We start from the raw sequence: 14,935 nt of genomic DNA on the forward strand, positions 1-14,935 counted from the left end.
CATGCATCTATAAGGTGGAACATGGATTAAAGGCAGATATTTATTCAAAGCCCACAGACAGAAATAACACTTTGCTGTATGGCAGCTTTCATCCACCTTCCACCTTTAAAGCAATACCAAAAAGTCAATTATTAAGGGTAGATCGCATTGTGTCTGATATTGAATTGAAAACGAAAAGACTGGAACAGATGTCAAACAAATTTGTACAAAGAGGTTACCCGTTTGAACTTGTGAATAAAGAAAAGCAAAACATTATTTCAAGAATTGGAAAGTCTGAACCCACTGTAATCAAGAGGAATAGGAATAAAGATAAGACCGATAGGCTATAATTTGTATCACAATATAGTACCAGGAGCAGTCAGGTGAATAAAATTATACAGAAGTATTGGCACATTCTACAGAAGTGTCATCCTGACATTAATGCATTCCATGAACCACCAATGCCAGCTTACAAAAGGAGTCCAAATATTAAAGATCAATTGGTTAGAGCTGATGTTGGTAGTCATAAGTATCATCAGAAAACCATTACTGGTAAGCGACGCACTGGTTGTTATCCTTGCCTTTCCTGTATAAATTGTAATTCTATGATTAAGGGACAATTTTTTCATCCCTATACAGGTAAAAAATACAGAATTAAAGAATATTTGACTTGTAGAACAGAGTTTATCATTTATGCCGTTAAGTGTCCATGTTCATTGGTATACATTGGACAATCGACAAGAGAGGCACGTGAGAGAATATCTGAGCACAAGTCAAATATCAGATGTGGCAAGGATGCTCCAGTGTCTGCGCATTTTTTACAAGCAGGACACAGTATTAGCCAATTACGTTTTCAGATCTTGGAACATATACACATGCCTAGGAGAGGGGGTGATAGAGAGGCCTTATTGAATAAAAGGGAGGCCTTTTGGATTAATGAACTTAACACCTTATGGCCTAAAGGCCTTAATAGGGAGTGTAATTGGACAACATTTAAAATTTAAAATCGTAATTTAACATCAAGCAAGATAAATAGGTTAATCCTGTTAGTAAGCTTAGGGGTTTGCATTTCCTTGGTTATATATTTAAATCTAGCATCATAATGGATTATGCCTTAATTAGTAAGTCAAAAAGGTCATTTGAGTGACATTATTGGACATATATTTTTGGCATTATCTATCTATATACTGAGTATCCATTAGTTTTTAATTTCTGACTTATTGTTATATGGGTATCCTTTGTTGAGGGATTCCCATATATATATCAATTTTTAATTCTATATATAGTCCATTCGGTTGATTGTGCTTCTATATATATATGGTAATTAAGAAATTCTGATATGAGTATTGTGATTAATTTTAAATTTTTTATATATTTGAATATTTCTAATATACCTATTTTCACTAGCATATTCACATTGAATTTATTTGTCACAAATATTATTCAATTCCAATTTTTTACTTTCTATTTCTATTTTTATAGGATCACTTGGCACTTTATTTATGAAGTTGATTTTTGCAATATATACACAATGTATAATTTTCTGTAACACATTTGTATTTTTGTAACTGCAAGAAAATGTATTTTGACATGCAATATTCAAGTCCACCACTGGAGGGCGATATATGTGCAATTTTTTCACAATTGTTTGGCGCCATTATGGCTATTTAAATGTTGGTTTGTTTAATTTATGTCAGGCTTGAGAAAGGGCTTATTGTTAGCCCGAAACGTTGCTGTATTTGACCTGTGTTTAAAAATAAAAAGTCACTTTGCTCACTGCTGGAGACTACCTTCTTTTGCTCTCTTGATTTATCCCAGTGGCTATCCACTCAGCCCTAAAAGGCTTCTAAGATAACACCCACAAAGTCCGAAGACAAAGTAAGGACCCAAAAGAGACCAGTACTCCATGATTGAGAGAATAGGACAGTCTCTAAAGATCCAGACTGGATCAACCCCGGAAAAAATATAGCTCAAGGAATTAACGAATTAACGAGCATCCTAAAAACTCCTATCGGGCGGCAGGATCCCCAAGTACATAGGATCTAAAAGGAGGATACTGCAAGGAAAAAAAATGGACCCAAAGAACCGGGTCTCCTCAACCAGATGACCCAAAGTCCTACCCCAAAAGACAAGGGGAAGCGAAAAGTACAGCAATCCTCAAAAAAGAGGAAAGAAACACTAGCGAAGGAGATCTGAAAATCGGACACTTCAATCCACAAGGAGTACCAATAGTGTGTGGGGGGGGGGGGATCACCCCCTACACTAGGTACTGGTGATCTCCATGCAGTTATCTGATCTCACCCCCTCGGAAGGGAGGACTCTAGTTCCTGTCCAAGGACCTCAGTAACTACAAATATACAGGTAGCCCTCAGTTTACGCCGGGGTTAGGTTCCAGAAGGAATGGTTGTAAATCAAAACCGTTGTAAATTGAAACCCAGTTTATAATGTAAGTCAATGGGAAGTGAGGGAGATAGGTTTCAGGCCCCTCTCAAAATTGTCATAAGTAACACCTAATACATTATTTTTAAAGCTTTGAAATGAAGACTTTAAATGCTAAACAGCATTATAAACCTAATAAAATAATCACACAACACAGAATATATAATTAAACTAAGTTAAATGAACAAAAACATTTGCTAAACAGCATTATAAACCTAATAAAATAATCACACAACACAGACTTCACTTGCATTTTTCTGCAAACAGTTCTTTATAAATCAGTCCAGGTTGGAATGCAGAGACAGGAAGATCTTGTTCCTTTGAAATCTGCTCGATAGCTCAGTTCTGGTTAAACTGATTAATTTCAGCTTGCTTGGCTTTGCTGCAAAACAAGCAGACAGCTCCACCTACTGGCTTTTTTAATAAAGGCACTGCATCTCAATGCTTTCAATAGCAGTCACATGACTGGAAAAAAGGTTGTTATTCTGAAACGGTGTAAATTGAACCGTTGTAAAACGAGGGCCACCTGTACTGCCATAGCAGAATTCATAATCCTAGCAAACCACGCAAGCTGATGCAGGGACAAAACACTTAGAATCGAATACGACCAAACATCGGACGCCTCACCAAGATGAAATAAACTAGGACTAGCCTGATATCTAGGATAGATGGGCCTTCTATAACTTGTAGAAACATGAAAACAACCTCTTAACAAGAAGTAAGCAAACTTAGTACCCAAACAGGACCAGCCTTTTTACAAGGATACAACATGTCTGATATAAACCTCAAAAGAACAGAGTAAGCTAGTACCCAACCAGGACCAGCCTGATGTCCAGGGTACAACCAAACTGTTCAAGGGCCAACTGAAACTTCTAAACCCTAGCAGGGCCAGACTAAACAAACATTGTCTCTTAAAATATATACTTTTTTTTTCTTTTTTACTTCCGCCGGAAGTAACATCAGGACCATAAAAATCGCTAGCATCAAAATCCAAGAAGAAAAAATTTTCCTAAAATGAAAAATCTACAATAGTCACAAGATCCAAAATAAAGAAATAAAACACATCCTAACCGGATCAAAACAAAGTAGGCCGCCACCCACAGGTGAACGCCAAAGAGGAATGGAAGCACTAACAGGACCAGCCTGTCAGATACCCTAATCCTCAGGAGCTCAGAACTGGTATTAGACACGCAAAAACAAGAGACGACCTGGTGTAGGATCTCACCCCTACACTCGTCTAGCGCTGTTCACCATCTGATTCAGAAGCCTGAGGATCCGTTGACGAATTAGAACTGGTATCTTCCAAAGTCGCTAACACATGCCATAGCAAGACACGCAGTCGTGCCAGTCTGAATCTAAAGGCAAAATCCACCTCCAGCGGGGCATCTGAAAGCCCCGACCATGAAGGCTGTACCCCTGAAGCCTCAGAGGAAACCATTTCCCCAGAGGAAGTATCCAATATAATCGAACTCGCACCTGACGTCCCCAGGTTAAAAGGACACGGATGAACGATTTGCTTGCAATCACGAAAGAGGCAAGTGCGCCTTAACCAAAGATGTGGCCATGCGGAACCGTAGAGTAACCTCAGGTGGAAATAAACTTCCTTCCAGAGAAGGGGTAATGGTATGCGGGACAACTGCCTGTGTAGGAACAGAATATTCTAGGGAACGCACCTCACGGGACACAGAATCCTCAGAGGCGAATGGCTCAGCGGTCTCTAACCTCTCCACAGAGGGAGAAGAGAGCTCTCTATTACGGCATACGGAACATAATTGATTGGGCTGGATTACCCTGGCCTCCCCGCAATCTACGCAAGTAACAGAATCTGAATCAGAGAAATTCTTTTCCGAACAATCAGAATCCTCCATAGCTGGACTTATTAAATTATGGACAAAAGCAACTGGCACCTTACACCCCCAATGGCTGGGGAACTCACCACCTCCGATGACCCAGACAAGTAGAGAAACAGATCCTCTCCACCGACACTCGGCGACGAATACAGAAATGGAGAACGAAAACGTGACAACGCCAGGTCACGAGGTGCGACATGTAGGCCAAAGAAAAGCGCGCCAGTCCACAAGAACTGTGTAGCTCTAAAAAAAATTGTATGTTCCGCAATAGCCATGAGCCCCAACATTTCAACACATAAGCAGACAGAATCACATAACAAACGCGATTAAAGTCCCCCACTGCTCAATAACCCCCCTCAGGAGACATTAACCCTTGATTCCATAATGATATAGGAGTCCCACTGAGACCCTGTCTTCTATCATTTACATTACATTCCCACATTTACGAAAGGAAAATGAAACACGGTCCTTCAAGTTTGACAGATAGTAGCATTGCTTCTGACATGGGCTTGAGTGAAGAAAGCTGGCATCGAAACTCGTCAACGCTGATTGCTCCGTAATCTTCCGACACTTCTCTGCCAACCTCCTGTGACGAAAGGCAAAGAATGACTGGGGGGATGAGGAAAGTGGGGGAGGTATTTAAGCCTTTGGCTGAGGTGTGTCTGCCTCCTCCCGGCTGTTTTTTCCCAAAAGTAATGAATGCAGCTGTGGACTCTCCCTGTTTTAAGAAGAAAAGTACCCATAAAAGGATTAAAATCTTCAGACACCAACTTCGCACAACCTCTATTGCAGAGGCAAAGAGAATGACTGAGGGTTATAAGTAAGGCAGTTACACTTAACAGCTTTACTGGGGTGTTCTTTGCCTCCTCCTGCTGGCCAGGAGTTGAATATCCCACTAGTAATTGGAATGACGTTGTGGACTCTCCATGTCATAGGAAAGAAAACACTGCTATCCTTGATATTTCTCACTGCCCATTAAATGTATAGCCCTGTACATATTTGCAGATAATCAAAAGTGGAAACAGGTGTAATGCACTGCAGCACACATTCAGAGGGCAGTAGAAAAGTCCAGAAGAACAACATATGACATTTTAATTTATATGGCTATTATTTTCAATATACATCTACAAAATATAGCAAAATGTATGTCCCTTTAAATGGACTTAAAAGTAATTGTCACATATATATTGTATATATCAACAATAAAGCTTTTAAAACTGCCGTTCTGATAGAACTTTGTACAATGGGTAAATGGGGAGTATCAATCACTGTGTAGTATGTAGCTCAGCACATCCGACACATGTTTATGTCAACAGTAGTACTTCAAGCCTAAAACATCATGTTCAGAGATCATTTACAGTAAAATGATGACCGTCTATAGCAATTTCCATTATTTAATGGAATAAAAGGAATATGGAACCAACATTTTTCCTTCATAAAAGAGCATACAATTTTAAGCAACTTTCCAATTTACTTTGATTGACAAATTTGCTTCATTCTCTTGGTATCCTTTATTGAAGGAGCAGAAATACACTATTGAACACATAAGTAAACCAATGACAAGCGGTATATATGTGTAGCTCCTGAGAAAACCTAGGTATGCTTTTTAACAATGGATAGCAAGAGAACTAAGCAAATTTGATAATAGTAAACTAGAAAGTCGTTTTAAAGTGTATGCTCTATCTGAACCGTGAAAGAAAAAAAAGTGGGTTTCATGTCCCTTCAAAAATAAGTCCATTGACAATTAAAAATTGAATTTAATGTCCCTTTAAAGATGATGAAAACATTTGTAATTTTTTTTTTTTTCTTCAGCACCGTAAGTAACTTAATAGCAAAAATATAACCAGCAAGAGGTCACTCACCATGGTCCTTAATACTCACCAAGGAAGAGCAGCTACTAGACCTGGTGTAGTGTTTGCTTGAAACCAGACGATGATGCTTCCCTTTTATTGTTTTATCCTGATCTCTTGAATGATGCTGTGGTGAAGACTGTGTAGAGTAGCTCTCACTCTGGGGCAAAGGACTTGGGTTATCCAAGAAATGGGCACCATTGGAATAGTTATTGTGCAGTCTCTCCCAGCTTTGATCCCTGTTTGGGCACACAAAAGAAGTATAACATTGCATTATTATAGATAGAACAACATAAAACACAAATTAAACTCTCAAAATAACTAAAGAATAGCAGCAGTAACACTGTAAATACCCTATTACATAATCTTTACTACACAGCAACAAAGCGGACAAAAAGAAAATGCATGCTTACCTGATAAATTTGTTTCTTTTTAGACACAATGAGTCCCCTTGAAGAACTTTAAGAACTAAATTCAAACTCCATAGAGGAGCAATTGGTTTAAAGACAGGCCGGATTCTAATCAAAGCCTGACAAAAAGATTGAACATCTGGAACATTTGCCAGACGCTTGTGTAACAAAATAGATAAGGCAGAGATCTGAACCTTTAGGGAACTCGCTGCTAAACCCTTCTCCACTCCTTGGGGAAAAGACAAAATCCTGGGAATCCGAAATCTACTCCATGAGTAGCCCTTGGATTCACACCAATAAAAGATATTTACGCCATATCTTATGGTAAATCTTCCTAGTTACAGGCTTACGCGTCTGAATTAAAGTATCTATGACCGAATCAGAGAAACCTCGCTTGGATAGGATTAAGCGTTCAATCTCCAAGCAGTCAGCTTCAGAGAAACTAGATTTGGGTGAAGGAAGGGCCCCTGAATGAAAAGGTCCTTCCTCAACGGAAGTGTCCAAGGTGGTAGTGACGACATCTCTACCAGATCTGCATACCAAATCCTGCGAGGCCATGCAGGAGCGATGATGATCACTGATGCCCTCTCCTGTTTGATTCGAGCAATGACTCGAGGAAGAAGCGCAAACGGAGGAAATAGGTATGCAAGATTGAAGGACCAAGGAACCGCCAGAGCATCTACCAGCTCTGCCTGGGGATCCCTGGACCTCGATCCGTATCTCTGAAGTTTGGCATTCTGGCGAGATGCCATGAGATCCAACTCCGGCCGAGCCCATGTGAGAATCAGGTTGGAGAATACATCCGGATGAAGTTCCCATTCCCCCAGATGAAAAGTCTGTCTGCTCAGAAAGTCCACCTCCCAGTTGTCCACCCCTGGGATGTGGATCGCTGACAGATGGCAAGAGTGGGCCTCTACCCACTTGATTAACTTGGCTACTTCGGTCATCGCTAAGGAACTCCTTGTTCCTCCCTGATGATTGATGTAAGCCACTGTCGTTATGTTGTCCGACTGGAATCTGATGAATTGGGCCGAAGCAAACTGAGGCAAGGCCCGAAGAGCATTGAGGATCGCCCTCAGCTCTAAGATGTTGATAGGAAGGAGAGACTCTGCTTGAGTCCATACTCCCTGAGCCTTTAAAGAGCCCCAGACTGCTCCCCATCAGTTGTCACAATCACCCATGAAGGTCTGCGAAAGCATGTACCCTGGGATAGATGATCCAGAGAAGATCCAGGGACAACCACCATTGAAGAGAGTCCCTCGTCTCCTGTTCCAGGGTTATTTGAGGGGACAAATCCGTATCTCCATTCGACTGCCTGAGCATACTTAACTTTGTGAAAAATCTGGGTGCCGTGGCCAGACCGAAAGGAAGAGCCACAAACTGAAAATGTTTGTCCAGAAAGGCAAACCTCAGGAACTTGTGATGATCTCTGTGGATAGGAACATGAAGATATGCATCCTTTAAATCCACTGTCGTCATAAATTGACCCTCCTGGATCAATGGAAGAATGGTAGGAATAGTTTCCATCTTGAATGATGGAACTCTGAGAAACTTGTTTAGACTTTTGAGGTCTAACATAGGTCTGAAGGTTCCCTCCTTTTTGGGAACTACAAACAGATTTGCATAAAAACCCTGCCCCTGTTCCAGTAGCGGAACGGGACAAATTACTCCCATGGAAGAGAGGTCTCTTACACAATGTAAGAAAGCCTCTCTTTTTATCTGGTTTGCAGATAATCTTGAAAGAAGAAATCTTCCTCGGGGGGAAGAATTTCTGAACTCCCGTTTGTATCCCTGAGACACTATTTCTATAGCCCAGGGATCCTGAACATCTCGCACCCAAGCCTTAATGAAAAAGGAAAGTCTGCCCCCTACCAGATCCGGTCCCGGATCGGGGGCACACCCTTCATGCTGACTTGGAATCAGCAGCAGGTTTCTTGGATTGTTTACCCTTGTTCCAAGATTGGTTGGGTCTCCGAGTAGACTTGGATTGTTTAGAAGAAGAGAAGGAGTTTCCCTTGAAATTTCGAAAGGAACGAAAATAAGTTTGTCGACCTTTCTGCTTGGTTCTTTTATCCTGAGGGAGGAGATGACCCTTGCCTTCCGTGATGTCAGAGATAATTTCCTTCAAGCCAGGTCCAAACAGAGTCTTTCCCTTGTAAGGAATAGCCAGAGGTTTAGACTTGGTTTAGACTTGGATGATACGTCCGCAGACCAAGGCTTCAACCATAAAGCTCTGCGGGCTAGGATAGAAAAACCTGAACTCTTAGCAGCCAATTTAGTAATTTGAAGAGAAGCATCTGTAATAAAAGAATTGGCTCATTTCAGAGCTTTAATCCTGGATTTCTTCCAAAGAAGTCTCGGTCTTAAGAGACTCCGCAAGAGCATCAAACCAATAAGCTGAAAACCACTAGACACCAGAATACACCAAATGTGTATGTCTAAAAAGGAGGTGCGCCAAAAATAGTATAAATCCAAGAAATAACTTCTGATATAAAATCTACAATATTAAATCCAAGCGTATAAGGCTACAGTGACAGAGGTATATTAACCAATTAACAGTAAAATTTACTTTACACTAGTAGACTATATGCTTAGACCTTTATGTAGAAGTTAATTACAAACTAGAAATACTTTCAGACTTGAAGTGTACAAGAGAATAATAGTCCCAAAAGTTTGTTGCTAGAAAAATGTGTAGTCAGCGGTGCACAGTGTGGACCAGAGGCAGCTCTCTCCAAAAAGAAGAAGACAATGGCAAAGAGTCCTGGAAGACACAAAAACGAGAGGCGCCCTTGGTGCAGCAAGTTCTAAACACAGTGAATATGTCAGTGACAATCGGATATTCACATAGATGATTGCACATCCAGTGCAATAAAAAGCGAGCCGAAGCTTCAGAGCCTGACTCCCTCAGGGCAAACTCGCTGTATATGGAACACGTCTCCTGCCGATCTCAGCACTTCCGGTACTGTGCCCCAGATCAGGACGCCGACGTAACGCTCACGAGAGTTAGACGCTAAACGGAGTATCCCAACCAGGCGGGTCTCCCAAATGAGTGCAAATGATAAAGTCCAAGAGCAAGGTGAAAGTATAAAAATACTTTATTAAAACAGATTAAAATTGTTGGTTACCAAAGCGTTTCTCGGCTCAGTATGCCGTTTCATCAGGCTATATATTATCAGGTGAAACCTTGCTCTATTTAAATCTCTACTATCCAATCAAATGCTAAGAAATTTACACACCCACAAATTCTACGTAAGCATTACTCGGGAGACAGACAAAATTTAGTGTACAATTGTTACAATAAACCTTGATATAATATATGTGCTTTGATTATAAAAGATTAAAACATCTAATGCTCACACAAATAGATCTAAAATATTGCAAGTTAACTATAACATAATAACATTATATAAATATAGTTAATACTATAGTATAACACTAAACTAATTTTATGCAATCTAGTTATAAAGTGAAATACCATACAATTGAGCTAAAAAAAAAAAAAAATTTATGCTTACCTGATAAATTTCTTTCTTTTGCGATGTACCGAGTCCACGGATTCATCCTAACTTGTGGGATATTAACTCCACCCCCCAGTCACTCGAACGAAAGGCCAAGGAATAAAAGGGGAAACTATAAGGTGCAGAGGTGACTGAAGTTTACATAAAAAAATACTATCTGTCTTGAATAGACAGGGCGGGCCGTGGACTTGGTACATCGCAAAAGAAAGAAATTAATCAGGTAAGCATAAATTTTGTTTTCTTTTGCATGATGTACCGAGTCCACGGATTCATCCTAACTTGTGGGAAACCAATACCAAAGCTTTAGGACACGGATGAAGGGAGGGACAAGACAGGAACCTTTTAAACGGAAGGCACCACTGCTTGCAAAACCTTTCTCCCAAAAATAGCCTCCGAAGAAGCAAAAGTATCAAATTAATAAAATTTTGAAAAGGTATGAAGCGACGACTAAGTCGCAGCCTTACAAATCTCTTCAACAGAAGCATCATTTTTAAAAGCCCATGTGGAAGCAACCGCTCTAGTAGAATGAGCTGTAATCCTTTCAGGAGGCTGTCCAGCAGTCTCATAAGCCAAACGGATGATGCTTTTCAGCCAAAAGGAAAGAGAAGTCGCTTTCCAGAAGAGACAACAAACAAAGAAGATGTTTGATCAAAAATCTTTGGTTGCCTGCAAAAAATAAATTCAAAGCACGAACCACGTCCAAGTTGTGCAACAGACGTTCCTTCTTACAAGAAGGATTAGGACACAGAGAAGGAACAATAATTTCTTGATTGATATTCCTGTTAGTAACAACCTTAGGTAGGAACCCAGGCTTGGTACGCAAAACCACCTTAGCAGCATGGAACACAAGATAAGAAGAGTCACATTGTAATGCAGATATTTCAGAAACTCTTCGAGCTGAAGAGATATCAACTAGGAACAAAACTTTCCAAGATAAAAGCTTAATATCTATGGAATGCATGGGTTCAAACGGAACCCCCTGAAGAACTTTAAGAACTAAATTTAGACTCTATGGTGGAGCAATAGGTTTAAACACAGGCTTAATTCTAACTAAAGCCTGACAAAAAGCCTGAACGTCTGGAACATCTGGCAGATGCTTGTGCAACAAAATAGACAGAGCAGATATCTGTCCCTTTAGGGAACCAGCTGATAATCCTTTCTCCAATCCCTCTTGGAGAAAAGACAAAATCCTAGGAATCCTGATTTTACTCCAGAAGCCTTTGGATTTGCACCAAAAAAGATATTTACGCCATATCTTATGATAAATTTTCCTGGTAACAGGCTTTCGAGCCTGAATCAAGGTATTTATGACTGACTCAGAGAAACCCCGCTTTGATAGAATCAAGCGTTCAATCTCCAAGCAGTCAGTTGCAGAGAAATCAGATTTGGATGCTTGAATGGACCTTGAATCAGAAGGTCCTGTCTCAATGGCAGAGACCATGGTGGAAGGGATGACATGAGGGAAAGGTGAACGACCAGGGTACTGCTAGAGCATCTATCAGTACAGCCTGAGGATCCCTTGACCTGGAGCCGTAACAAGGAAGTTTGGCGTTCTGGCCATCAGATCCAACTCTGGTGTGCCCCATAGCCGAACCAGCTGAGCAAACACCCCCGGGATGGAGTTCCCACTCCCCCGGATGAAAAGTCTGATGACTTAGAAAATCTGCCTCCCAGTTCTCTACACCTGGGATATAGATCGCTGACAGATGGCAAGAGTGAGCCTCTGTCCATTGGATTATCCTTGAGATCTCTATCATCGCTAAGGAACTCTTTGTTCCGCCCTGATGATTGATATAAGCCACAGTCGTGATGTTGTCCGACTGAAACCTGATGAATCTGGTCGAAGCCAGCTGAGGCCATGCCTGGAGAGAATTGAATATCGCTCTTAATTCCAGAATATTTATCGGTAGGAGAGCCTCCTCCAGAGTCCACAAACCCTGAGCTTTCAGGGAATTCCAGACTGCATCCCAGCCCAGAAGATTGGCGTCTGTCATCACTATAACCCATTCTGGCCTGCGGAAACACATTCCCTGGGACAGATGATCCTGTGACAACCACCAAAGAAGAGAGTCTCTGGTCTCTTGATCCAGATTTATTTGAGGAGATAAATCCACATAATCCCCATTCCACTGATTGAGCATGCATAGTTGCAGTGGTCTGAGATGCAAGCGAGCAAACGGAACTATGTCCATTGCCGCTACCATTAGTCCGATTACCTCCATACACTGAGCCACTGACGGCCAAGGAATGGAATGAAGAGCTCGGCAGGTGGACAAAATCTTTGATTTCCTGACCTCTGTCAGAAATATTTTCATGTCCACCGAGTCTATCAGAGTCCCTAGAAATGAAACTCTTGTGAGGGGGGAAAGAGAACTCTTTTTTTTATGTTCACTTTCCACCCGTGAGACCTTAGAAAGGCCAACACTAAGTCCGTGTGTCAGGATGTCACTCAGCAAACCAGACTAATTCATTTATACTGTGCTGTACCTTTAAACATCAATTGTGTTCATCTCTCCACTCCTATAAATTCCCAGCAGCCCCTTTTTCCTTGCTTGGTATTGTTGTGCTAAACTTATCTAGCCTTCTGTATTGCATTCTCTCTCTTGAAACTACCTGACTGTTGTCAGTTACTACTTCAGTGATTTATTGTGCTCTTATTTTTATCTACCTGTGATTTACCTACACAGAACTTCTTCTTGAAATTGCCGGACCCGATATCCATCCGCGGTGACGTCACACGCCAGCTTCACGGATCAACCCGACACAACCAGCTGCTGCTGCCGCTCCGTTGCTCTCACCGCTCTGATCCTTTGCCTACCTGACTACCGAAGCCTGTACTTATATACCTAACATACAGATCAAGGTACTGCCAGTATATTTATTCAAACTAACGGCCTGTTGTATCAACCTTGCCTACCTAAGCTGACTGTGTAACTCTGTTATTGCTAGATTCCGCTGTCTACTGAAATATTAAACCTTACTGTGTACTTCTGTATGTCCCTATATTGGTTCTTGCTTAGAACTATGCTGCAATGATTGTAAACTATCTGGTGGCAGCATTAGTCTTCTTGCACTTGTTTAGAACCATAATATTAACTCCTGGTAGTTTGTGGCTTTCAGATCACCATCTAGGTGATTTATCTGCTTTCCTCACTCTTGCCAGTAACAAAACAACCTTTTTACATCTCAGCAGCTGTGGCTCAATATACTAGTACATTTTTTATCTTTTCAGTGATCCTAACTTGCTGACAAGTCTGACAGAGCCTGACACCTTGTGAGACTTGGCTAGTTGGAAGGACAACGCTTGAATTAGAATGTCGTCTAGATAAGGCGCCACTGCTATGCCCCGTGGCCTTAGAACCGCCAGAAGGGACCCTAGCACCTTTGTGAAGATTTGCGGCGCCGTGGCCAACCCGAAAGGAAGAGCCACAAACTGATAATGCTTGTCCAGAAAGGCGAACCTGAGGAACTGGTGATGATCTTTGTGGATAGGAATGTGCAGATACGCATCCTTTAAGTCCACGGTGGTCATATATTGACCTTCCTGGATCAATGGTAAGATAGTCCGAATGGTCTGCATCTTGAAAGATGGAACTCTTAGGAATTGGTTTAGGATCTTGAGATCCAGAATTGGTCTGAAGGTTCCCTCCTTTTTGGGAACTACAAACAGATTGGAGTAGAACCCCTGCCCCTGTTCTGCTTTTGGAACTGGGCAGATCACTCCCATGGTAAAAAGGTCATCTACACAGCGTAAAAACGCCTCTCTTTTTGTCGGGTTTACAGACAATTGAGGGGAGGGGAATCCTTGAAATCTAGAAGGTATCCCTGTGTTACAATTTCTACTGCCCAGGAATCCTGAACGTCTCTTGCCCAGGCCTGAGCAAAGAGAGAGAGTCTGCCCCCTACTAGATCCGGTCCCGGATCGGGGGCTACCCCTTCATGCTGACTTAGTGGCAGCAGCAGGCTTTTTGGCCTGTTTACCCTTGTTCCAAGCCTGATTAGGTCTCCAGGTTGGCTTGGATTGAGCAAAGTTCCCCTCTTGTTTTGCAGCAGGGGAAGAGGCAGAGGGACCACTCTTGAAGTTTTGAAAGGAACAAAAAGTATTTTGTTTGGTCCTTGTCTTATTTGACTTATCCTGAGGGAGGGTATGACCCTTCCCCTCCAGTAATGTCTGAAATGATCTCTTTCAATGCAGGCCCGAATAGGGTCTTACCTTTGAAAGGGATGGACAAAAGCTTAGATTTAGATGACACATCAGCTGACCAGGACTTAAGCCATAACGCTCTACGTGCTAAAATGGCAAAACCTGAATTCTTAGCCGCTAATTTAGCAAGATGAAAAGCGGCGTCTGTAATAAAAGAATTGGCCAACTTAAGAGCCTTAATTCTGTCCAAAATATCATCTAGTGGGGTCTCCATCTGAAGAGCCTCTTCTAGAGCCTCAAACCAAAAGGCAGCTGCAGTGGTTACAGGAACAATGCATGCTATAGGTTGAAGAAGAAAACCTTGATGAACAAAAATTTTCTTTAGGAGACCCTCTAATTTTATATCCATAGGATTAATGAAAGCACAACTGTCTTCAATAGGTATAGTTGTACGCTTAGCCAGGGTAGAAATAGCTCCCTCCACCTTAGGGACCGTCTGCCATGAGTCTTTTATGGTGTCAGAAATGGGAAACATTTTCTTAAAAACAGGAAGGGGAGAGAACGGAATACCTGGTTTATCCCACTCCTTAGTAACAATGTCCGAAATCCTCTTAGGGACCGGAAACACATCAGTGTAAACAGGAACCTCTAAATATTTGTCCATTTTACACAATTTCTCTGGAACTACAATAGGGTCACAATCATCCAGAGTAGCTAAAACCTCCCTGAGCAATAAATGGAGGTG

General features: G+C 41.5%; 1 protein-coding gene across 3 annotated transcripts in view; it reads right to left on the reverse strand.

The window, feature by feature from the left end:
- The window catches only part of CLK3 (CDC like kinase 3), a 398,194-nt gene that overhangs the window by 250,576 nt on the left and 132,683 nt on the right, over positions 1-14,935 (reverse strand). For 2 of the 3 annotated variants that reach the window (XM_053717366.1, XM_053717365.1), the window contains one exon: positions 6,150-6,357. In XM_053717366.1, the coding sequence (XP_053573341.1) occupies positions 6,150-6,357 (208 nt within the window). Of the gene's footprint in view, positions 1-6,149; positions 6,358-14,935 lie in introns of those variants that run through there. The other variant, XM_053717367.1, reaches the window with a different exon arrangement.

Source organism: Bombina bombina, chromosome 6 (genome assembly GCF_027579735.1).
Source record: "Bombina bombina isolate aBomBom1 chromosome 6, aBomBom1.pri, whole genome shotgun sequence".
Lineage (NCBI taxonomy): Eukaryota > Metazoa > Chordata > Amphibia > Anura > Bombinatoridae > Bombina > Bombina bombina.